General features: G+C 55.3%; 10 protein-coding genes across 10 annotated transcripts; 5 read left to right on the top strand and 5 right to left on the bottom strand.

Moving 5' to 3' along the window:
- Positions 1-13: 13 nt before the first annotated feature.
- Positions 14-2,404, bottom strand: L969DRAFT_47773 (uncharacterized protein; the record flags this gene model as incomplete). The annotated part of the gene is made up of 4 exons (XM_014713419.1): positions 14-1,422; positions 1,471-1,614; positions 1,669-2,145; positions 2,203-2,404. The coding sequence occupies 4 exons, from the start codon at positions 2,402-2,404 to the stop codon at positions 14-16; spliced, it is 2,232 nt and encodes a 743-aa protein (XP_014568905.1).
- Positions 2,199-4,698, top strand: L969DRAFT_421039 (uncharacterized protein). Its single transcript, XM_014713418.1, has 7 exons — positions 2,199-2,572; positions 2,623-3,138; positions 3,197-3,534; positions 3,596-3,880; positions 3,938-4,306; positions 4,356-4,485; positions 4,539-4,698. Exons 1-7 carry the CDS (start codon positions 2,563-2,565, stop codon positions 4,583-4,585), a joined length of 1,695 nt encoding a protein of 564 aa, XP_014568904.1. The 5' UTR covers positions 2,199-2,562; the 3' UTR covers positions 4,586-4,698.
- Positions 4,631-7,278, bottom strand: L969DRAFT_94140 (uncharacterized protein; the record flags this gene model as incomplete). Its single annotated transcript, XM_014713417.1, has 10 exons — positions 4,631-4,862; positions 4,914-5,024; positions 5,232-5,265; positions 5,520-5,997; positions 6,044-6,274; positions 6,371-6,430; positions 6,481-6,591; positions 6,646-6,748; positions 6,799-6,903; positions 6,959-7,278. The coding sequence occupies 10 exons, from the start codon at positions 7,276-7,278 to the stop codon at positions 4,631-4,633; spliced, it is 1,785 nt and encodes a 594-aa protein (XP_014568903.1).
- L969DRAFT_103018 (uncharacterized protein) lies at positions 7,109-9,180 on the top strand. The gene is made up of 10 exons (XM_014713416.1): positions 7,109-7,673; positions 7,728-7,871; positions 7,928-7,982; positions 8,037-8,081; positions 8,132-8,192; positions 8,237-8,368; positions 8,426-8,504; positions 8,562-8,764; positions 8,813-8,957; positions 9,007-9,180. Exons 1-10 carry the CDS (start codon positions 7,505-7,507, stop codon positions 9,033-9,035), a joined length of 1,062 nt encoding a protein of 353 aa, XP_014568902.1. The 5' UTR covers positions 7,109-7,504; the 3' UTR covers positions 9,036-9,180.
- Positions 9,142-12,769, bottom strand: L969DRAFT_98848 (uncharacterized protein). The gene is made up of 7 exons (XM_014713415.1): positions 12,429-12,769; positions 11,484-12,364; positions 10,407-11,405; positions 9,804-10,358; positions 9,675-9,741; positions 9,346-9,626; positions 9,142-9,299 (listed from the first exon to the last, which is right to left on the bottom strand). The coding sequence occupies exons 1-7, from the start codon at positions 12,505-12,507 to the stop codon at positions 9,159-9,161; spliced, it is 3,003 nt and encodes a 1,000-aa protein (XP_014568901.1). The 5' UTR covers positions 12,508-12,769; the 3' UTR covers positions 9,142-9,158.
- Positions 12,626-13,691, top strand: L969DRAFT_16987 (uncharacterized protein; the record flags this gene model as incomplete). Its single annotated transcript, XM_014712895.1, has 5 exons — positions 12,626-12,832; positions 12,895-13,037; positions 13,090-13,206; positions 13,266-13,367; positions 13,418-13,691. 5 exons carry the CDS (start codon positions 12,626-12,628, stop codon positions 13,689-13,691), a joined length of 843 nt encoding a protein of 280 aa, XP_014568381.1.
- A 37-nt stretch (positions 13,692-13,728) lies between these two features.
- Positions 13,729-15,322, bottom strand: L969DRAFT_16986 (uncharacterized protein; the record flags this gene model as incomplete). The annotated part of the gene is made up of 2 exons (XM_014712894.1): positions 13,729-14,056; positions 14,109-15,322. The coding sequence occupies 2 exons, from the start codon at positions 15,320-15,322 to the stop codon at positions 13,729-13,731; spliced, it is 1,542 nt and encodes a 513-aa protein (XP_014568380.1).
- A 137-nt stretch (positions 15,323-15,459) lies between these two features.
- On the top strand, positions 15,460-17,384 carry L969DRAFT_47382 (uncharacterized protein; the record flags this gene model as incomplete). The annotated part of the gene is made up of 3 exons (XM_014713414.1): positions 15,460-15,744; positions 15,797-16,662; positions 16,709-17,384. The coding sequence occupies 3 exons, from the start codon at positions 15,460-15,462 to the stop codon at positions 17,382-17,384; spliced, it is 1,827 nt and encodes a 608-aa protein (XP_014568900.1).
- Positions 17,385-17,410: 26 nt separating this feature from the next.
- Positions 17,411-19,851, bottom strand: L969DRAFT_86963 (uncharacterized protein). Its single transcript, XM_014713413.1, has 5 exons — positions 19,193-19,851; positions 17,774-19,137; positions 17,661-17,723; positions 17,564-17,602; positions 17,411-17,514 (listed from the first exon to the last, which is right to left on the bottom strand). Exons 1-5 carry the CDS (start codon positions 19,605-19,607, stop codon positions 17,452-17,454), a joined length of 1,944 nt encoding a protein of 647 aa, XP_014568899.1. The 5' UTR covers positions 19,608-19,851; the 3' UTR covers positions 17,411-17,451.
- A 383-nt stretch (positions 19,852-20,234) lies between these two features.
- L969DRAFT_23524 (uncharacterized protein) lies at positions 20,235-22,305 on the top strand (the record flags this gene model as incomplete). The annotated part of the gene is made up of 3 exons (XM_014712915.1): positions 20,235-20,504; positions 20,556-20,697; positions 20,747-22,305. Exons 1-3 carry the CDS (start codon positions 20,280-20,282, stop codon positions 22,303-22,305), a joined length of 1,926 nt encoding a protein of 641 aa, XP_014568401.1. The 5' UTR covers positions 20,235-20,279.
- Between the last annotated feature and the right edge of the window lie 94 nt (positions 22,306-22,399).

The raw sequence follows: 22,399 nt of genomic DNA, 5'->3' as shown, positions 1-22,399 counted from the left end.
GCTATGCATGCTGTTACAACGACAGTGAGGCCTGTATTCTGGACACGGTCCTACGTATTCTCCGGCTTCCAATGAGCGTGTCTTGGCTTTGCGCGCTCAGAGCCTCCTTACTGAGCAGACCGGACGCCCGCAGTGTTCGCTTGGGTAACCCGACAAAGACGGCTTCTGACAGTCTGGTGAAGTAAGGCGCACGGAGCAGGACGAAGATGAGCAAGTAGTAGATCCACCGGGGATCGATGAAGAGGTCATCCGTTCGCCTCGGTCGGATACGTCTGTTCGTATGCAGCACAGAAGGCACAAAACGAGATTCTTCTTTCGCCCAACTGACTTTCTGCTTGGCCCTTTTGCTTGTGCTGGGTAGTGTCTTTGTTCGCTGTACGGGTGAGAGCACAATGTGAGAAGTGATGCGGAGTCGGGTGACACTCTGAGTGAGTAGCCGGACGAGTAGTTCGATGCGCCACTGGATCTCGCGATGTAGTCGCAGGAATCGCATGGCTAGTAGGTACGAGAGCGTCCGAACGAGGTCACGCTTCCTTCTTCTAGACTCGTGTGGACGTCCGTCACCAGAGCGAGCATGGTGGTAAGAATAGCCATAGTACGGGTTGGCAGCGCTATAAGGCGACGGAGGTGGTCTGTGTCTTCCAGCCGAGCGTGTAAAGGTCGAATTGGTCGGCGAGAGGGACGGTTCTGCTGACATGGGCACAGAAAGATGACCCTGAGTCGATCTGGAGGGCGACACATCTCTCGATTGCGTTCGAGAGACTGCGATCGAGGGCGGATGCGAGGAAGGGACAGAGGAGACGGTGCTCTCCGTTCTTGTCATGGGCAATGTGTGATGCCGTACACTCCGACGAGCATACTCTTGCTCGGCAGCCGTGTCTGAATCGTACTCGTCGCTCGTAGCAGACTCGTCGCCAGGATGAGACCGTTCGGGCAAGTGTAGCCTGAAATCACGCAATGAACCCACACGACGTATAGGCGTCTTGTGATCAGAGCTTTGACTGTCGGTCGAGCTGTTTCGTGAGCCCGACCTGCCCTCTTTGATGGTGATCAGACGGCGACCTCGAGTTTCCTCGGGCGAGACTGTGCCGCTGCCTGGCGTGACGGGATTGACGCCAGGCGAAGTAGCAAGACTGGTCATACTGAGCCAGCTCGGTCGACTGGTGAGACCACGGTGACCGTCTGCACTGGGCAAAGGCAAGGCAGAGCTAGTGGGTGTAGTTGGCCTGCTCGCCCAGGGCGTACCGGGCGCGCTGTAGAAGACTTCGTAAATGCTTTCGTAAGATGTCGAGCGTGAAGGAGGTCGTGAGGAATGTGGTGAGGCGTGAGGGGAAGTCGTGGCGGATGAATAGGCTGGCTTGCCATACTTTACCAGAATCGGGTTAGCGGCGTCATAGTCATACCGAACCGTGCCTCCGTGTTCTGTTTCCAATCGTCAGCTGATCCAACATGACAAGCCCGCCAACGCACGAGTGAGGAGGTGATCAGGCTCGAAGAAATCGGCAAGCTCGTCTGACGAAGGGAAGAGAATTCTATCGAGTGCAGGCTGTGGCAAGACACGCTTGGCGACTTGCCACATGCCCGAGTACATCCAGCCGTAGTTCACCACGAAGACTGGTACACACGAGCGTGAGCCACGGACTACCTGGCTCTGAAAAATGGGCGTACTGGCCGAGACCATGCCAGGAAAGTGCTTTTTGAGGAGGTCAATGAAATATGGCAGGAGCTCGACTTCGAGGTTCGACATGCCTGCACCTGCCAGATCGACAATGACGACGAGCTGGATGATAGGGCGACCGTCTGCTTCGTCCTCTGTGCTACTGGCAAGCGAGATCCTGCTGAGATCTGCCAACCAGCGGCGCGCGATTTCCCATCCAAACGCGATGAATTCCTTGAGACTGTCGAGTGATCCGTCTGGAGGGCGGCTGACGTGTTGCAAGTTGAGGATCCCGCATGGCCGACCCGATCTGTCGAGCAGGTCCGGGTGAAAGTAGAATACAGGTGCATCGATGTACTGTGGTTCAATCGAGCTCGCACTGAGCGTATCGAGCCCGGACTCGAGACGCCAATGCAGCGTGGCCTGCAGCAAGCTGATGGTGTTGGTTGTGTGGAATCTTGTCCGCCTGAGAAAGCGAAAGATGGTCACTGAAGCGCTCAAAGTTTAGCTGTCACAAACGGCGTAGGGCCAAGAGGTGAGCTGACCGGGATCATCGATGAACGCTCTAGCGCGTGACAAGCCAGAGGGAGACAAGTCGAGCTGATCTGCTAACTCTTGGAGGATGTCCTCGTGGCAGATGCGCTGAACCTCGAGGATCTGATCTCGATGTTCCTCAAATCCTTCGAGCAAGCTCTCATATTTGTCTGAGATCGCTCGGGCTTGACGGCCCAGCACACCACTGGTCATCTCAGCTGCTGTAGATCGTCTAGGGTCATCCTTGGAGTCTCGCCGATCCGTCGTCGACAGTGCCGCCCTTGCCGCGGTGGCATCACGTCAAAAGTTTGACTTGGGTCTTGCGAAAATCGTCAGAGGGGCAAGACAAGTCGCAAGCCGCAAGCCTCAGAATGGACGACGGTATGCCAGCCACTGGGCTCAATGTACGCCATGTGACTGATACGATGCAGGACGAGGGAGCTATGACAGCGGGCGGTCGCACAGACGCTACGACGACTACGCGAGGTCTGGGGAGGATGATCGGAGCAGCAGCAGGTACAGATCCTCCAGAGATGACTCTCGCTCGGCCTACTCTCGCTCTAGGGACGACGATCGCTACGTTGTCCCTACGACGTCATCTTCTTCCTCATCTCGAAGGGATGACTATGCTCCCCGTTCGAGCACAACAGCAACGACGACGAGCGCTTCGTCAGACTACCGTCGCAGAGACTACGACGACCGTCCTCGCCATGAAGATCGTCCTTCCCGCGGAGGTGGCTATGGTGGTGGCTACGGTGGAGGAGGAGGTAGAGGTGGCGGACGTGGCGGGTTTGGTGGGAATAGACGTTCACCCCCGAGAGAGGAAGTGAGAGAAAAGACGCCAGAGAACACGATCCCCATCTCCAAGCGTCGCCGTGCTCAGACTGCATGGGATGTGAGACCCATCGGCTTTGAGACCGTCTCTGCAGAGACTGCAAGGATGTCAGGCAAGTCCATATGCATGGTGCATCTACGACCGCGCTCATGATCGATTGTGCCGTGCAGGTCACTTCTTGCTGCCGGGACAGAACGGCGTTGTCAGGTTCCCTCCTGGCTTCCACGAAGGCAGGGGAGCTTTCGGCGGATTGAACATGTCTGGAGCAGGCAGCGCGGCAGCCCCCATGGGCGGCGTACAGCCCATCATCTCGTTCGCCCGCCAACAGCGACGACTCTATGTGGGCAACATCATGCCCACAGCCGACGAACAGAACGTTACCGAATTCTTCAATGCCAAGATGAGAGAGAATGGCCTGTCGCTCGACGACAAGAAAGTCGACGTTCAGACTGCCGACCCTGTCGTATCTGTCCAAGTCAACCATGAAAAGTCGTATGCGTTCGTAGAGGTCGGTCAAGGTTATGTTGCAAGAAACGTTCGCGACTGATTACAGTTGTGTGACTGGACAGTTCCGAAGCCCAGAAGAAGCTTCGTCTGCCATGTCGTTCGACGGCATCGTCTTCCAAGATCAGCAGCTCAAGATCCGTCGTCCCAAGGATTATACGGGCGACGAGTCCGGCGGAACTCACCTGCCAGGCGTCATCTCCTCCAACGTACCCGACACACCCAATAAAGTGTTCGTGGGCGGTCTGCCGAGCTACTTGGACGACGAGCAAGTGCTCGAGCTTCTGTCTTCCTTTGGCGAGTTGCGCTCATTCAATCTGGTCAAAGAGGGCCCACAGAATGCCTCAAAGGTGCGCTCAGCCCATGTCAGCATCACTTCTTGCTGACCATTGTTGCCGGGTGCGCAGGGCTTCGCATTCTGTGAATACGCCGATCCGAACGTGACCGACGCGGCTTGTGCTGGTCTGAACGGCATGGAGATTGGCGATCGCTACCTCGTCGTTCAGCGGGCGCAAGTCGGTGCCAATGTCTACAAGCACCCTGGTGGCTACGGGGGTAGCAATCCTGCTCTGCCGCCAGCACTCGCTCGGGTCGCTCCCACCATCTTTGGACAAGACGAGACGGCTCCCGCTACGCGATGTCTTCAGATGCTTAACATGGTCACACCGGAAGAGCTGGTCGATGACCAAGATTATGCAGACATCAACGAAGACATCAAAGACGAGTGCAGCAAGTACGGCGAGGTCATCGATGTCAAGATACCCAGACCTATCAAGGTTGGTCCTTCCTCTCTGCTTCTCGAGACCTGACTCATCCGCAAGACAGACTGAGAATGGCCGGATGGACGTCAAAGCGAGTGAATCGGTCGAACATCTCGGCAAGATCTTCGTCATGTTCGACTCAACAGAATCATCCAAAAAAGCCATTGATGCCATCGCGGGCCGTCAGTTCGGCGGTACGTCATCACTCTGCTCTGTCTCGCGACGCGTACTGACTCGCTCTGAGCAGGTCGGCTGGTCATCTGCGCTTATGAGAAAGAAGAGACTTTCCTGTAAAGCTCTGTACATGCAATCCACCCCACAACATGCGTGTTCATAGCCTCACTTTGTCCGCCCTCGTTTCTCCTCGTCCGCTTTGAAGGCAGCCTGTATCTCCTCCCAGTCCTGAGCATGTTTCGCTGCCAGTCTGTCCAGTCTGGCGTTACGATCTGCGTTCCATCGCTGGATGAGCGGCCAGAGCCGTCGTTCGACAGGCAGCTCCGTTCGAGGCGAGGATTCATAGATGGTGTATGCCCACAGACCTGACACTACGCCGAGCACCGGATCGAGCGTCCTACACTGTGAGCATCAGCTGATGCTTCTTAGATATTTGGCAGGAGCTTGCTTTGACACCAAGTACACCCGTGAGCCCATGACAGTGTCGACAGCAGATGGATGGTCGATGTCGCGCGCGGCCGTACGGAAGCTCAGCTCAAGAGAACTTTGAGTGACGAGACTAGCTTCGGATCACAGCAGACATTATGGACTTTTCAAGCGGATGATGTGAAGCAAGAGGACATGAACATCAACAAGATGCATCGACTACAACTATAGGAAGAAAGCCAGCCCATCCCTTGCTCAGAACGCTTCATATGCACGAGGATGTTCGGCTCCCTACNNNTTCCTANGCATCNTGCTCAGCACCTCGATGCTATCGGCAGACGCTTCAGCCTTCTTTCTCTTTTCTCGGCTTCTCACTGGGCAAAGGGGGAGAATTTGTTGGGGAGAGGAGAGGAAGAGAGTTGGGGAAAGAGTGACGACGGCCGCCTTCTTATAGCTCTCTGACGGTGTTTGCCAGCCATCTCTTGTGCTTCAATGCTGAACTCTAAAGGCGCTAGTGCGTGCGACTTATGTCAGCTCGCTCCCTCGACGCGTCCCACGCTGTATGCACGAGCGACCGATGCTTGCATCAAGATGTATGCATCCGAAATATCTCGGCCACTCTATTGACCGTTGGCACTCGTCCGCTTGGTCGGCGTCATCGGTACGTCGAGCTTCACGCTCGAGCCACGTTGAGATGACGGTCTTGAGAGTGGATGGGCTTTCCGGACATCGCCCAGACTGCTCGAGTGACTGAGTCCGTTTGTCAAACCGTTTGGAGGTGTGTGTACAGTGTAATCGAGCGTGACGGGGGACATCTGAGACGGAATGGCATCGAAGAGGTAGCTTATCGATTCGCCATAGTGACTCCTTCTCACTGTTTCTGCCAGGACATGACTCACGTCCACACAATGCAGTCGATCGCTCATCGCCAGATGCTCTTCTTGAGGCACTGTGTTGGTGATGACGAGCTTTTCAAGTTCTGATCCTGCCAGCTTCTCGAATGCTGGCCCGGACAGGATGCCATGAGTGACGAGAGCGATGACAGAGGTCGCGCCCGCTGCTTTGAGGTTCTGCGCCGCCAGGACCAACGTACCACATGTATCCGCCTGTCAGACCCTGAGCACGAGCTTTCCTCTGACATATATTGCTTACCATGTCGTCAACGAGAACAGCAGTCTTGCCTTTGACATTACCGACGAGGACCATGCGAGCGACTTCGTTTGCCTTCTTGCGTTCCTTGTGGAAGAGCGCAAAATCGAGGTCGAGTTTTGCTGCCATTGAGGACGCTCGCTTGGCTCCTCCTGCATCAGGCGAGACGATGACCGCGTTCTTGACATCAATAGATTCGCGCAGGTATTGCAGCATAGTCGGTTCAGCATAGAGCTGCGCCCCATGAGTCAATTGAGTCACGTAGAGCCACGGCCATGCTCACACTGCGCTTCCATGTCAGACAATGCGCAAGCTATGACCAGTGAGTACGCACTTGTCTACTGGCACATCAAAGAAGCCTTGGATCTGTGACGCGTGCAAGTCCATCGTCTGTGTCAACGTATAAGCGGCGATCCCTTCACAGACGTGGAGGGCCATACGATGACGTGATGGATGCCAGAGCAAACGAGCATGTTGGCTACTAGCTTGGCCGTGATAGGCGCGCGACTCTTGTCCTTCTTGTCTTGGCGGGCATACGGGAAATGAGGAATCTGACGCCGAAATGCCGGTCAGCGGTGCGTGCGCCAAGTGGGAAGTTGGCGCACGACGGCAGTGATCCGCTTTGCACTTGCTATCTTGCACGCGTGTGCCATGATGAGCGTCTCCATGAGAGCCACATTGGTCGGCACGCTCATTGCCGACGCCGTGCTATCACGACGCAGATCAGCCGGCGAAGGAATCTGCGAAACATGACTGACTTGATGATGTAGACATCCGCTTCTCGGACAGACTCTTTGAGATCTAGCGCAATCTCCCCAGATGGGTTCCTTCGAGTGACGGCAGCCGTCAGTGGTAGGCCAAGACTGAAAGAGCAAAAGTCAGAATGGTAAGCGGTACTGCTGCGCAGACGATGCCGACCGTCTTGCTATTGCCCATGCCAGTGCCGGATGAGAGCTGCCGGCCAGCAGCTTGATGCTCGAAAAGTGCGAGCTCATAGCCCTCCAATCGTCGTCCTTTGTCGAGCGGCTTGCCACGTGCAATCGCCCAGTCGCGCCGAACAAGTCAAAACGGCTGAGCCTGCCTGCACCACAAGCGAGTGTCGACCTGCTGAGCAGCGGCTTCGACAGTCTCTCAGCTCTACTCTGGACCGCCGACAGCTTCAAGCGAGCAGCAAGAGACGCCACGCGAGCTGACGCCGGCTGAGACGTTGCGCTCGCCAAGGCAACGCGTAGCAGCATTGCCAAGGCGTCGTAGGGCACAGCCTGGCTGGACCCGAGCTTCGCATAGCCCTTGCAGAGCCGTGACAACTCTCGCTCTGCTGTGTACACGCTGTCGCGCTGCCAAACAAGTCGGCTGATCCGTGGTTTCAATCAGCTTGCCCACGTCACCGGCTGCTTCAGCGACTTTGCACCATACACATCGGCTCGCTTAGCTATCCGCCTAGCTTGAGCTTGGATTACCAAGATGGCAGCGGCAGCACCACCTGCAGCCTCGCGGCAGTTCAATGTCGGCAAAGACTACCAGATTGTCGACTGTATCGGTGAAGGCGCATACGGCGTCGTCGTGTCCGCCATTCATCTACCGACGCAACAGAAAGTGGCAATCAAGAAGATCACGCCCTTCGATCATTCCAGTCGGTCGACCGCTTACATCTCGCGTGCGCCTCTCTGACACGCCCGCTATCTAGTGTTTTGCCTGCGCAGCCTGAGAGAAATCAAGCTGCTTCGCCACTTTCAGCATGAGAACATCATCTCCATCCTCGATATCATTCGGCCAGCATCCATCGACGCCTTCAACGAGATCTATCTCATCCAAGAGCTCATGGAGACAGGTATGCTCGCTCGCGCTGCATCACATCGCCCTCACTGAACGCACTGCTGCCCGCAGACATGCATCGCGTCATTCGCACTCAAGAGCTCAGCGACGATCACTGCCAATACTTGTGCGTGATCCGCAGAGAATCATCAGGCTTGGCTGATCGCCGGCGATTGAGTAGTCTCTACCAAACACTGAGAGGCCTCAAAGCTTTGCACTCTGCTGCGTGCGCGGCCAGTCCTTCGAGCTCCAGTCCCTCCCTGATTCGAATCACAGGGTCTTACATCGTGATCTCAAGCCCAGCAATCTGCTACTGAATGCAAATTGCGATCTCAAGGCAAGCCATTTGCATCGCAGCCTTTGTCGCTCATCTGTGCATAGATCTGCGACTTTGGCCTTGCGCGCTCATCGATACCCAGCCAGAACCAAGAAGGTCAAGGATTCTTGACAGAATACGTGGCGACGCGTTGGTATCGTGCGCCGGAGATCATGCTCACTTTCAAGGAGTATACCGTCCGTGTCCACTGCAGCTCATCAGGCGTCAGTTGCTGATGCGCGGTGACATCACAGAAAGCAATTGACGTGTGGAGCGTCGGTACCGTCCTCGCAGAGATGCTCTCAGGGCGTCCTCTATTCCCAGGCAGAGATTGTGGGTGAACCTCGCGGTTCCAGTTGTGCAGCACTGAACAAAAGTCTTCGCCGGCAGATCACCATCAGCTCACGTTGATACTCGACGTACTCGGCACACCGTCGCTCGATGACTTTTACGCGATCCAGTCGCATCGTTCGCGCGATTATCTTCGAGCATTGCCCTTCAACAAGCGCAGACCCTTCTCGACCATCTTCCCCAATGCCAATCCGCTCGCCATCGATCTGCTCGACAAATGTCTGACTTTCAACCCCAAAAAGGTGAACTCCTTTGCTGAGCTTGTATCGTCATCCTGATTGTGATTGCAGAGGATCACCGTCGAGGAGGCTTTGGCGCATCCTTACCTTGAGCCCTATCACGACGCAGATGATGAGCCCAACGCGGATCCTCTCAGTATCGAATTTTTCGCATTCGATCATTCGCCTACACCTCTAAGTCGTGAAGAACTGAAAGGTCGGTCATTGCTTCTCGAAGCAGATGTAGCCCTGACTCGTAGTGGCAGAGTTGATCTACGAGGAAGTATGTCACTAGACCGCTCGCAGTCCTGTTGCCTGTACAATGAGAAGCCATGTAGCAAGCCTGCAGGCCGGGCTCGAGCGTCCAACGTCGCAAAATGCATACCAACAACATCAAATTTGCGTGTGTCGTACATGCTCAGAACGAAGGAGCGGCAGTGAGGAAGAGAGAGTCGACATGTTTGTCGATCCACTTGCTTACCGAGTGTGCGACGGCCACAACGGCTGTCTTGGGTAGCAGAGGCGATATAGCGACATACATCTCGAACGTGCTCGTGCTCTGCGTCATATCAGTGCTGATCGTGCGATGAGATGGAGACACTCACCCAGCCCAGAACGGCTTCCTCCTCTGTTAGAAGGTAGATCAGTCGGGCTGGCTGCTTGCCATGATCTGTGGCCGGTTTGCGTAGATGCATGCGATCATACGTTTCTTGGTAGAGGCGAATCAACCTGCTTCTATTGTGAGATACGCTCGAGCAGAAGCACGCAGCGCGCCTTTCGCGATCGTCTTGCTCGCTATATGGACCTTCCCATGCAGGTGAAGTCACTTGCACGTATGTCTTTGACTTGTAGATAAAGTGACGCAGACCGGCAATCGACAGATCGCCTGATAGCCTGTGTTAGCATGGACGTGACCCCCGAAGAAGTTCCCTACCAAGAGAATAAGCCTGAGAGACAACACTGGCTTCCAAGGTCTTGAAAGTTGGCGCCATTTGTAGCTTCTGAACGAGGTCATGTGCCCGACTGAGCCGCTAAGATTGCCTGTCTACAGAAGTGCGCTCACCTCTGCGACGTTGCTTTTCCATTCTTGACAGTCAAAGAACGCTTCTCGATTGCCACCGATGAAAACGATTCCGATTGAAACGCTGATGAAGCTGATGTACGCGTGCAAGAAGCCGCTCGAATTATATCGGGGCAGACAGATCGGCAGCCAAGACTCGCTACCGGGTATGGTGAGGGAAGTGGAGGAGTTGATCGTGTTGAGCAGGACATGCAGGTCTGCCGGATGTACATGCTGACCTTTTGGTCTTATCAGCGTGACGACTCGTCCACCCGCTAGTACGATGGCATAGAGCAAGTCCTTGCGCTTTTCGGTAGGCATGAGCGCTTGGCCGACAGCTTCACGCGTTGCGCCGTTGATGCGGAAGACTTCGAGTGAGCCGGTGAGCAATGCCAAGCTGCTCTGTGCAGAAATGACCATGCTCTTGAGAAAGCCTTCGGTGCCTTCGAGCATTCGCCGCAAGTCGAAATTGTGCCGTTGCTCGAACACGCGCCGCAGTTGCGTCAGGGATAAGGCAGACAAGACTTGCAGATGCAAGTAGTCGAGATGCATGCGGAGCTGTTACCGCATCAGCGCGCACTTCGCGTAGGGATGCAGCCTACGTACTACTGATAGAGGCTCGCCAAAGCCAGAGCAGCAAACGTAATAGAGCGGCGTACGCATAAGAAATGCGATCTGTACCGAGCCCGCTTTGATGACCTTGAGACGATCTCCCTCGTCTGCAAAGATAGAGATGATGGCTTGCATGACGCCCATATAGCTCGTCGTCGCATCTTCATCTTGCTCCTCGCTACTGAACACAGGCTTGCCAGCGCTCGTCAGAACGAAATACGATCTCTTGCGTGCTTCACTCGCACCACTAGCCGTCAGCTTCAGCCGAGCTAGTGGCGCCTCGATAGCTGAATTCGGCGGATGTGATGCCTGGACAGTCTCTACGCGGTCAGTCGAGCGCATGCGATCCAGGGTTGCTCGGAGTTGCACGCGCGGGTCGGGCGCTTCGGTGCTCGGACCACTGTCTTCGTGCGGTGTGAGGTTATCGAGAGGCGGCTCGACAGGTACAGGCTGGCTGTCCTCGATGACAGAGCGGATACTAGGCTGTGAACTGCCCTTGTCGGACTCATGATCGGCCAACCTTGAGCCTGGCCGACGGATATCAAAGGAAGCAGTCGCTTCGGTGAGAGCAACGGTCGAGCCTGCCGATGTACCGCTATCGAAGAGGATCCTTGATGTCTGACGTCTGATGGTTCGTTTGGGGATAATGTCATTTGCAGAGCTCGATCGCGATAGCGTCCTATTCGCGCTCGTGTGACTGCTCCCGACAGGCGAGGCAGGAGGTAGACCGAGTCCGATATGAGCCTTCTTGCTCGGTGACGGTGTCTGAGCGCCTGCATACTCACTCGCCGCTATGGACGCTGTCACTTCCGAGCGAGCGACGAGTCCCTTGCCGGAGGCTGTGCTGGCCGAAGAGAGCAGTCTTGGCCTCGCTCGCGTCTTGCTCGGCGTGACGCTGACCGACTGTTTGGCGCTCTCCTCAGGCGCATCTCGCTGGCCCATGAGACCATCGACTGTCTCGAATGTCAATCGACTCGCGACGCGACGAACAATCTCATCGATTGGATGCAGTTGGCAACAAGGTACAGACATGCGTGATCACTAGAGTCTTGCCACGTCCGGCAAGCTCACCTTGTCTCTGATGAGCTTCTGGCTCAGTTCCCAGAGCCTGTCAGCATTAGCGTCATCGAGCGCATACTCTTTGGCCTGACCGTTGGCCAGCCGGCAGTCTACGAGGTAGGCCGGCGAGGCGCTCTCGATCTCGGGATCGAATGCCGCCACGATGTGCGTTGCTGTACCTTCAGAGAGCGTCTTCCATACGCCCGAGTCGAGGTTGGGCGAGCCGTCCTCGTTGTAGGCATTGTACTTGGCCCGGAAGCCCGCAATGTCTGCCTCGTCAAATTCGCGCTGAAGTGGCGTATGGATGCCTCCGGGATGAAGCGCAAAGGATGAGAGCTGCTTGTACCGCTTCGCGAGTCCGACGGTGAAGAGGATGTTAGCAGTCTTGGCCTGTGCGTAGCCTGCCCAGCGTTCGTACTCTTTGCCGTTGCTAAAGTTGTAGTCTTCGAAGCGCACGTTTCCAGCAAGATGACCTGTCGATGAGACGTTGATGATGCGCGGCGAAGCGCTTGCAAGTATCTTGGGCAGAATCTTGAGCGTAAACGCAAAGTGACCGACATGGTTGGTCCCGAACTGGAGCTCTGTGCCATCCGCGGTCGTCTTGTACGTTCGCACGGCCATGACGGCCGCGTTGTTGAACAGTGTATCGATGCGTGGGATGTCGTGATTGTCGACGATCGATTGGCCGGCTTGGTTCACCTGTGAAAGTGAAGCGAGATCGAGTTCAAGCGCTTGCAGCTTGGCGTTTGGCGTCTCCTCTCTGATGGCAGAGATGGCATCCTGCATCTTGTCGAGTGACCGACCGGCCAGGATGACGAGTGCAGGGGCAAATTGGGCGAGCACGCGAGCGCATTCGAAGCCGAGTCCTCCTTTGGATGCGCCAGTGACGAGGACTGATCATCCGGGGAGATCACGTCAGCCTTGCATCTAGCCAACACATTTCCTTGGAGCACGCACTGTATCGGCCTGCGATGCGGTCTTTGAACTTGCGAGCGACTTCTTCGGCCGTCGTCTTTGCGCCGAACGAATGTGCCATCTGAGCGAATGCAAGGCGAAAGGCTTTGTCAGCCGGGGTCTTAGAGGATTGACATTGTCATGAACGGCGACGACGACGACGCGTTGGCGTTGGCCGAGAGGAGCGCGGCCATCCGGCAATGACCGACTTGCGATCGACTCTACCGGTCATATTGGGCTGGCTCCCGTTCAGAAAGGAAATCAAGAGCGCACTCGTCTCTTCTCTCCGACTGGGGCCGCTGCCCAAGCATGTCGCCCTCATCATGGACGGCAACCGTCGTTTCTCGCGTCGACTGGGCGCAAAGCCTATCAAAGGCCACGAAGCAGGCTTCGAAGCCCTCAAATCTGTGCGCTTCTAGCTTTCCCCATCCTGCGACACAGTACCCTTAGAAGCCGTGGAATTGCACAGCTACTCGACTTTTTCTTGCACCTCGATATCACGACGGTGACCGTTTACGCATTCAGTATAGACAACTTCAGACGGACTGAGGAAGAAGTAGAGGGTCTCATGGATCTAGCGAGGAACAAGCTAGGCGAGTTGTGTCAGAAGGGGTAGATGCTTGGCCGTACAGCCTCTGACGCGCTGCTGATGTGACGCTGGCAGTGAGCTGCTACAGAGGTACGGCATACGTGTGCGAGTGATCGGGAGAAGAGACTTGCTACCCATCGAGGTGCAACGAGCCTGTCTATCTGCCGAACGTCTCACTGCGCACAATACAAGGTCGGCTCAGGCGCTTCCTGAATTGGCAGAATGCGAAATAATCCAGAGCTTACACACAGAGGATGCTTGAATATCTGCTTCCCTTACACTTCACGCGACGAGATGACCCAGTCATTACGATCTGCGATCTCAGACGTGGGCGATCACCTCATCGAGCCATCGTAAGCATGCCTGCCCAGTACACCGCACTGGGTCCTCACACCCTGCGCAGTGACATAACGCCCGAACTGCTAGATGATAGGCTGTACACTGCCCAGACTCAGATGGCCTATCTGGAAGAACCGAGCGAGCCCGATATCCTCATCCGGACGTCTGGCGTCTCGCGCTTGTCTGACTTTCTGCTTTGGCAAATTAGCGACCAGACGAGCCTGCATTTTCTGCCAAGATGCTGGCCCGATATCGGTGTGGCCGACGTCTTGCCTGTCCTGCTAGGTTGGCAAGCAGAGCGGATACGAGCAAACTTTATATCAGCATTGCATTGGTGAGACAATTGTACAATGTACATCTGCACAACAGTTCGCCTCAAGTAGTCACACCAGCGGCTTCTTTCTTCTTCTTCGTATTCGGGCGAGTGCGTTCTTTCCGAGGTGCAGTTCCTGAAGCTCTAGCATCGGCCGCGGCGTACAGTTCGTTCATCGTTTCTTCGACATCGATGGGATGGGCAGGTGCAGGCAGGGCTGCCTCGGCGCCGTTCGTCGTAGAATCGTCTCTGGACTGGGGCAGCATGAGTTCGTTGAGAAGGTGAACGAGCGTTGAGCCTGCTTGGACGGCGCTGAAGATCTTCTGATCAAAGTCGGCCGAGATGACTTCGGCATCGCTAAAGTTATGTGCCGCTACAAACGATTTGAGTCTGTCGAGCCCTTGTCAGCAGATCTTTGCCCAACATGCACGTGTCTACTGACTTGAGCAGCTCTATCTCCGGATGGTTCTTATCTACGCCCTCGATCTTGGGAGCTATCTTCAACCTATCTGTACTCGCATAGATGTTGCGGCCTTGTATGTCGCCCGCTTGGGTCACATCCGCCCAAGGTGGCGGCTCGATAGCCGCTCGAGGCGAGACAGCCTTTGCTTTGCCTTTGTCTTCTGCAAAACTATTGTCTGAGGACGTAGCTGTGCCAGAGTCGCCCTTGACGGGCACGACTTTTGATTTGCCTTTGACCCGCACTTTCTCTATGACTGGCTCCCCATCGCTGTCCTCTTTGGCTCCATCGGCTTTCTTCCGCTTGCCGTTCGCCTTTGGCGGGACGACTGCATTGACAGGAGGAGGAATAGGTGGTCCAAATTGGGCAACAAACTCATTTTGACTGACGACCCTCTTGAGCGGTCCAGAGTCATTGAGGATGTTTGTTCGAATGGTTGCAAGATCGTTCCTGTCCATGTCAAACTTGCCGCAGTACAGCGTTGTTGCGCCAGGCTTGAGCAAGAGGAAGTAGCCAGCATAAGGACCCTTCTTGCCGCTCCGAGACATGGTCGCCTGGAAGAAAGTATTATAGGGCGTCTTGTTCTGGCTGAACCTGATGTCTCTGTAGATCCGTCCGACGAGCCTCTTTGCGGGGAAGACGGGCAGTTGCTCGTCTGCTCTTGCCATGACGGTCTGGACGTGATCGACAAAGTTGAGCCAGTTGGCCAGTGCATGGTCATAGCGCGCTTTGTTCTCTGCAAACCACTCGCGGTCGTTGCGCTCTGGTATCGTCAGATCGCCCAGAAAGGCCAGCGTAGACGGTTCGACGATTCTCTTGAGCGGAGCAGTAGAAGGTCCGGGAACAATCTTCTTGATTGCAATCACTCGGTCATCTGAGTCGTCGCCGTCCTTGTCCGCATCAGCTTCTTGTACCGCGACTTTCGCTGTTGCCTTTGCTGGTTTGTTAGGCGAACGCCGCTTCTTCTTCGGCGGAGGAGGATCGTCGTCGATGTTCGAGCTAGCCATCGATTCGGAGTCGCTGACTTCCTCTGCTGTGTGCGCATCATCATCATCATCATCATCATCAACGAGCTTGCCTTTGCCTCTGATGCGCGCTCGGGTCTTGCTGGCTTCTTCAGCTGAGCGCTCGTCATCAGAGCCAGAGATGGGCGACTCCTTGTAGCTCGGTGCATCGTTCTTGCGTGGCCGGGCCATATCGCATGAGACCGGACAGCGTCCAGTCAAGTCGACCTTGGCAGCTCATCAGCTGTCGTACAATCGCATGTCGCGTCTCGAGCCGAGCAGCTCGGAGCTTTGAGGTGAAGACCTCGGCACACCCCTCCCGCGGTGCGATGTCGCTATCAACAACATGCAGCGCCTGCTCCAGCCTGCGCTGGCTGGAGCACTCGATCACAGTCGCAGTTGCGCTGCGCTCACGCTCACGCTCAGCCTTTGACCGTCAAAGACGACCCTTGTCCCGACGATGCTTTAGCAAGAGTGCCCCTTCTCTAACCGACATCAGCGGAAGCACTGCACCGACGAGCACTGTATGGAAAGCAGAGAGCTGGGGCTCTTTCAGCGATCACTTGCCCAATATCTCGCACATGAAGCAAAGGAATGACAAGAAACGCAGCAAAGTACGATCAGCTCCATTCACGATATCCCCATGGCGCTGACACGTGACGTCAGGCACCGAAGCGACATTTCATAGATCAGCTCATCGTCAGACTCGAATCTGGCAAGGGCGGCGATGGTTCGGTCGCTTTTCAACGCGAGAAATTCAAAGAGCAGGGTCCGCCTGCTGGTGGTAATGGAGGTCAGGGGGGTGCGGTCTACATCCGAGCTGTAGCAGGCTTGACCAGCCTAGGCGGTGTCACCAAGCGGGTGAGAGCCCACAATGGCGGCGCTGGCGCTGGCAGCTGGATGCATGGACGAAAAGGCGATGACGCGGTACTGACTGTGCCCGTGGGTACGATCGTCCGCCAGATAGAGGAGCTCGAGCCTGCGGGACCCTCTTCGAGCAATCCTTGGACAGAGCAAAGACCGAGCACGAGTTTGCGACCGACAAGGAGAGAGAAGGAAGCTCTGCGTGATGCAGATGACATACTGGACGATCGCGCACAGCAATTGCGCTTCATGAGACATGCTGGCATATCACCAGACGATGCTTCGAATATGCTCGAAGAGGCAGCGCTCAAGGAGCAACGAGAGAGACTATTCGTCCACTTTCCCAACTTCGGCGAGTCGAACGAGTCCGACGAGAACTTTCTGCGGATAGAGCAGCAATTGCTCAAGCTCGAACGACAAGAGCAAGCGGACAAGGAGGCGTCTCCTCCCGTCTATCACGATCTCGACATGCCGACTCCCGAGGGCGAAGAGATCTTACTACTCGAAGGCGGCCAAGGCGGCTTGGGCAACCCAGCCTTTCTGAGCAGCACCCGCAGAACGCCTCGTTACGCGACGCGCGGACGACCTGGACGTATACTACGGATCGAGCTTGAGCTCAAGAGTATAGCAGACGTCGGCTTGGTCGGCTTCCCCAATGCTGGCAAGAGGTGCGCCTCTTGCGATCGGCTTAGGCTTAGCTGATCAAGTTTGCAGTACTTTCTTGCGAGCGGTGACGAATAGCAAGACAGAGATTGCCTCTTATGCCTTTACGACGCTCAACCCTCAGATAGGCACCTGTCTCATCTACGATGACGGTACGTTCGGTGACGGTCATTCGCAGCCCATCGAGGATACATCGGATGCAACGCGTAAGCACAAACTAGAGCTTGCCGAGCGACAGCAGTTGTACGACACTCGAAGGGTCGAACGGTTCAGAATGACGCTGGCAGACTGTCCAGGTCTACTACCCGACGCGTCGCTCAACGTCGGTCTGGGCCATGCCTTCCTGCGTCACATCGAACGATCCAAAGTACTGGCATACGTTGTCGACCTTTCAGCTGCTACGCCCTGGAGCGATCTGTTCGTCCTCAGAGATGAGCTCGAGGCGTACCAGCCCGGGCTCAGTAACAAGGCTCGGCTGATCATTGCGAACAAAGCGGACATGCTTGCCGATCCGAGCATGGCAGGCGAAGCTCAAGCTAGACTGGCAAAACTGAGACATACTGCAACATCGCTCGAGGTCGACGACATCCAGGTCGTGCCGGTCTCTGCCAAGCTGAGACTCAATATAGGCAGATCGGTCGATTACTTACGGTCCATGGTTGAGGCCGGTCGTGCCCGCGAACGAGAACGCATAGAGATAGCTCAAAGTAAGATAGAAGATCAGTAGAAGAGATAGAGATGCCGAGGTCGAGTCCATCTATGCATTTCGATTCGTACAATTTGAGCTTGGATTCTCACTTTGGTGAGGCATTGCTCAGCGACTTTGCCTTGAGCAAGATGTCTTGCGGTCCCAGTCCCTGTACTTCCACATCAGCATAACGCACAGAAGAGAGAATGAAAACACACCTGGTGGAAGATCTGCTCGCTGAGACCACCGCAGCCCTCCTGTCACGGTACATAATCGATCAGCCGTTGTCAAGCTGCTACGAATATGTCAACTTGCCTTATTGGTGCCCATGTAGCCATAAGTAGGCTTCAAACCGCGTTCGAGCAACCATGTGCCCATCTGTATGCACAGTGAGCCTACACTGCCATCGCGAGTTATCGTGGGCGCACCTTTGAGCCAAGGCCGGTCTTCTGGTTGGCAGATTCGACAACGAGTACAAAGGGCGAAGAGCCATACTCCTTGATCGCATCCTCGTCAACGACGTTCATTGTGACTTTGTTGACGAGTGCGATATCGTAGCCTTCAGCTCGCAGGCGCTCGACAGCATCAAGGCAGCGGTACGTCATCTCGCCATACGTGACAATCGTGCCAGCCTTGCCAGTGCGGACGTATTCATCCTTGCAAGGAACAAATTTGTAGTCGCCTTCGTAAAGCTTCTCTTGCGTGCCCTCTCTGAGAATCCAAGGTACCTTTGAGCGTGTGGAGAAGACGAACCGGATGCCCCTATCCTTGAAGACCGCATCGATGACAGCTCTAAGCTGCGATGGATCGGCAGGGAAATACATGCGCGTCTCGTGTGCATCGAGCAAGCCATTATCGAGGAAGAAAGAGTTGATGCCGAAATGACAAGTGTTGTCGGCCATTTCGTCGCAACCCGAATGCGAAAAGTGGGTGAGCACGTTGCAGAAATTGAGACGGGCCATGGTCAGCTCAGAAGTGATCATCTCGGAGAACGCAGTGAAGGTAGAGAAGATGCCTTGCTTCTCTGATTCGTGGCCGAATCCGAATCCGGCAGCGGCAGAAAAGTTGCCCCTTTCCATGATACCAGAGCTTTGGAACACCTCTGGGTGCTTCTCGTGGATCTTCTTGAGTCCCGTCGAACCCTCGAGATCAGAATCGATGCACATGACCGTGCGAGCAGCCTCTTCCTTCGTCATCTTGTCAAGCTGGGCGTTGACAGCGTCGCCGAATTCGACACGGCAGGCGCCGAGCTCTTTCGAGACGCCAGTATACAGGTAAGGATTGGGTGCAGGTTTGATATTGCTCAAAATCTCGCCGACAGTATCAGGATAGCCACGGTCCTTGAGGTATTTGATCGCTTTGGGCACAGGGATGACATCGTGACCGTGCGTGCTGCCCTCGAGACCGTCAATGCCGGGACACATGACGCGCTTGACAATGAGAGCTGTAGGTCCATCGTGCGCCACGAGGTCGCAGACTGAAGCGTACAGCTTATCAATATCCTCGCCTTCCGTGTCAAAGACCTTAAGACCATGTCCCGCCAGCGTCTTGGCCACAGAGTAGCCAGGCATGTACTGTGAAGGGTGACCAGCAATCGTGACATCGTTGTCGTCAATGAGGAGCTTGACGTTGAGGCCCTTGGCAACTGCAAGACGCGCCGCTTCTGCGTCGTCGCCCTCTTGCTGCGATCCGTCCGAGCCGAGCAAAATGACATTCTTATCGCTGTTGGCTAAGGCGACACCATTGACAAGCGGCCACATGTGCCCGAGTCGTCCGGATGAAAACTTGATCCCTATAGGGCAAGACGGCCTCAGCGCCTAATATCCGCTCCATGGCGCAGTACGCACCAGGCGTCAACCCGAGCTCCGGATGACCGGGAAGCTTGGATGATGCTGCTCGGTAGTTGAGCAGGTGTGAAGCCGGCATATCACCATTCAACACGCTCAAGAGATACTGAGTCGCCACACGATGTCCTGCCTCGTCGAAGAATATCGGCAAGAATTGTGCAGGCGAGTGATTGAAGAAGGCAAGCAGGATGTTGACTTCTGGTGCCGTGTCGTAGGGCCCGCCGGTATGGCCAGACACACCTCGAGCGGCGCCGGTGGCCGTGAAGAAGACGATAGCATCCCGGAAGAGCTTGATATTGCTCAGCAGGTCTGAACGCTCCTGCTCTGATAGCGTCTTCTTCTTTGGATCAAGGGAAAGCTTCTTGAACTTGCTCAAGTCGACAGGAAAGTCCGAAAAGTCACTGTGGGAAGCCATTTTATACTGCTGCTACTCTGCTAATCTGCGCAGACCGCAGTGACGCACGAGCCGAGTGGGACAGGACTGGCGCTTCAAGCTGCAAACTTGTGACGTGCTCAAATTTGGTTAGTCTGAATCATGAAAACCGCTCATGAAAATGTCAAGCCGGCCGGCGATCGCTGTCACGAAAGGCAGAGTCCTTTGTCCCCGCGCTCCTCCGAGATTGAACTCTGTCAAGCGTTGCCACGCAAGGGAGACTTGTTCGCGGGGCAACAGGCACGTGGTGGCCACATCCTCAATTGAGGATTGCCGCCTTTTCTTTTGCATGACCAGCCGCACCCCAGATTCATCACGCGCGCTGTACGTCCGCAAAAAGCTGAATATTTCAAGCAGAGCAAAGCACAGTGAATGCTGGATCGGTGATTTGAGTTGCCGATTGTGTCTCGCGACTCGCCCTTCTTGCCGTCACCGCACTACTTTCGCGGCTTCGGCCAAGCCAATTCGCTTGGCGACAATCCGCTGCGATTTGTCCGAGACCGCAACGACTGCTTACACAGTGCCGTCCATTTAGTGACGGTCACACGATTGTGTAGCCGCAGCGAGCTACGACGATCTATAGCTGTCGCGCCAGAGAGACAATGTCATCTGGGCGGCAATAACAGGACTCGCTGAGCGGGAAGCCTTTCAGCAATGTCTATCGCACCTATGGATGAGATGGATCACGAAGAAGCTTTCGAGCTTCGCGGCGGCGACGAGCAAGCACCTGTCGCTTCATTCGTCGATCCTCATTTGTCAACGAACGCCGACATCGAGATTGCTCAGACTAAGCAACGAGCACCTGCCTTTTGGCCGCCGCTCTGGGAGCAACGTCGAAGCTTCTGTCTCTCTGTTCTGCGCAAAGCCGGCGTTCGCTCAGTTCGTCAGACTTCAAATGTGGCGGACGTAGAACTCATGACGCCTAAGCAGGTGTGCGAGCTCGGCTGCGGCGAAGGTTCCTTGCTGTCGTTGCTCTCGCAGCCTGCAGATTCGCTCGACGACTTTCCGCCCTTTCTGCCCCCCGATGCTCAGGATAATGAACGCTTTCACCTTGCCATTCCGACCGAAAGAGGTGAGCTACACCCGCTTTATGGTGACTCGGCTCAGGCCAGGCGTGACAGACGAGGGAGAAGCAGACGATGAAGCAGATGAGCCAAAGATCAACGGCCACAAGAAGAGCAATGGCCACGCGCGTGTTTCTAGCAAAAGAGGACGGTTGACAGATCTACGTAAACTGCCTCAACCTTCGGCGTCAGAAAAGGAGCTTCACATTCGTCGTCTTGCTGCTCTGGACATACGTCGCGATGAGCTCGAGCGAGCTATCGAAGGCACTCAACCACTCGCGCCCGAGGAGCTTACTCCGGTCCTTTACGCGGAACATCTCGTTGCATCCGGAGGCCCGGGCCAAGGTGGTGTCACTGTCAATTCGCCAAAATCTGCGAGCCTCAGACTACCATCGACGACATATTATGATCGACAGTCCGAACGGTGGGAAGAGCTTCGCATCGAATTTTGGCATGGAGGACTCGAAACGTACAACGAGTCTATCGATTCATGCGAAGCCTTCGTAGCGTCGGAAGTGCTCGAACATCTACCTGACAACATACTCAAGAAGTTCGGCAGCGTCGTGCTAGGGCATTACCGACCTCGGGTTGTCGTTGTCACGACCCCCAATTACGACTTCAATGCCTTCTTTCCTGCATCAGCAGACGAACAAGACAGGCCTCAGCCGGCAGCATCAGTAGACTTGGAGGCCAATCCACGATGGCGGTTCGCTGATCCAACGGGCCGTACTGATCGAACTTTCCGGGACCTTGATCACAAATTCGAGTGGACCCGAGTAGAATTCAAGGAATGGTGCGCTCGCATGGCTTCGGAGTACGACTACGACGTCGAGCTGGCGGGCGTAGGCTCGCTTGCCAATTACTATGGCGCCGGCTTATCTGAACGTGAGCTATTGAATCGCGTACGGTCAGCAGTCAGCTTGCATGCTGAAAGGCCAAAGCTGCCGCCGAGCCTAAACGCTTTCTTCGCGACTCAGTGCGCGGTGTTCAGGCGTCGATTTGCACACGAGAGCGAGCGGCCACATCGATCGCCACGCATGGCTCCCCTGCCGTTTTACAAAAAGCCGGCTTCGCCCAAGTTGCAAGCGACGGGAAGGATACCTTATGGCTCACAGAGAACCATCCCGCCGGTCACGTATCCTTCACCGCATGAGCTACTCAAGACGCACATCTATCCAGCACATCTAGCAGCAAATCAGCCGTTAACTTTACGCAAGATCAGACGGATTCTTGCGCATCTTATGCAGGAGCAAATGCAGCTCCCGAGAGCGACTTTGAGAGCTCTCTACTCGCGTACGGTTGTCCGACAGGCTTGCGGAGGCTACATCATGAAGATACTCGAAGCTGTGTTGGATGATAAAGAGGACGAGTGGGACTTCGAGATCGTACCTGGCGAATCTCGAGAGGATGCAGTCTTGATACACCACAAAGGGCATATCGAATCTGCTCGCGGCCTTGACAAACATTTGTCAGATGCGCTGCCGGACGCAGATAGTCAAAATTACTCAGCGACCCAAGAAACGACGTATGACAGTTGGGAGCGTCCGGGTGACGTCAATCGGATGCAAAATGGTCACCACTCAGCACCTTCGTCCGGTACCAATGGCGACTGGTGATCTGAAAGAGATCGAAGTCTGCAAATCTGTTCAATGCTACTGTTGACCACAATATTGCAAATCGGATTAACAATGAGCGTTCCAAGCAACATCT

The sequence above is a fragment of the Mixia osmundae genome (assembly GCF_000708205.1).
Source record: "Mixia osmundae IAM 14324 unplaced genomic scaffold scaffold_4, whole genome shotgun sequence".
Classification (NCBI taxonomy): domain Eukaryota; kingdom Fungi; phylum Basidiomycota; class Mixiomycetes; order Mixiales; family Mixiaceae; genus Mixia; species Mixia osmundae.
This window is presented reverse-complemented; position numbering and strand designations above follow the sequence as displayed.

Bases quoted from the DNA above. Each gene is read 5' to 3' on its own strand.
- L969DRAFT_103018 (XM_014713416.1), top strand. From the start codon at position 7,505: ATGGCAGCGGCAGCACCACCTGCAGCCTCGCGGCAGTTCAATGTCGGC. The intron at 7,983-8,036 runs GTGCGTGATCCG...GCGATTGAGTAG, and splicing joins GACGATCACTGCCAATACTT to TCTCTACCAAACACTGAGAG. The intron at 8,505-8,561 runs GTGGGTGAACCT...CTTCGCCGGCAG, and splicing joins TCTATTCCCAGGCAGAGATT to ATCACCATCAGCTCACGTTG.
- L969DRAFT_421039 (XM_014713418.1), top strand. The intron at 3,535-3,595 runs GTCGGTCAAGGT...GTGACTGGACAG, and splicing joins AGTCGTATGCGTTCGTAGAG to TTCCGAAGCCCAGAAGAAGC. The intron at 4,486-4,538 runs GTACGTCATCAC...CGCTCTGAGCAG, and splicing joins CGCGGGCCGTCAGTTCGGCG to GTCGGCTGGTCATCTGCGCT.
- L969DRAFT_98848 (XM_014713415.1), bottom strand. From the start codon at position 12,507: ATGGCACATTCGTTCGGCGCAAAGACGACGGCCGAAGAAGTCGCTCGC. The intron at 12,365-12,428 runs GTGCGTGCTCCA...CCGGATGATCAG, and splicing joins CCGCATCGCAGGCCGATACA to TCCTCGTCACTGGCGCATCC. The intron at 11,406-11,483 runs GTGAGCTTGCCG...CCAATCGATGAG, and splicing joins AGAAGCTCATCAGAGACAAG to ATTGTTCGTCGCGTCGCGAG.
- L969DRAFT_86963 (XM_014713413.1), bottom strand. From the start codon at position 19,607: ATGGCTTCCCACAGTGACTTTTCGGACTTTCCTGTCGACTTGAGCAAG. The intron at 19,138-19,192 runs GTGCGTACTGCG...CTTGCCCTATAG, and splicing joins GGAGCTCGGGTTGACGCCTG to GGATCAAGTTTTCATCCGGA. The intron at 17,515-17,563 runs GTGTGTTTTCAT...GTGGAAGTACAG, and splicing joins GCGAGCAGATCTTCCACCAG to GGACTGGGACCGCAAGACAT.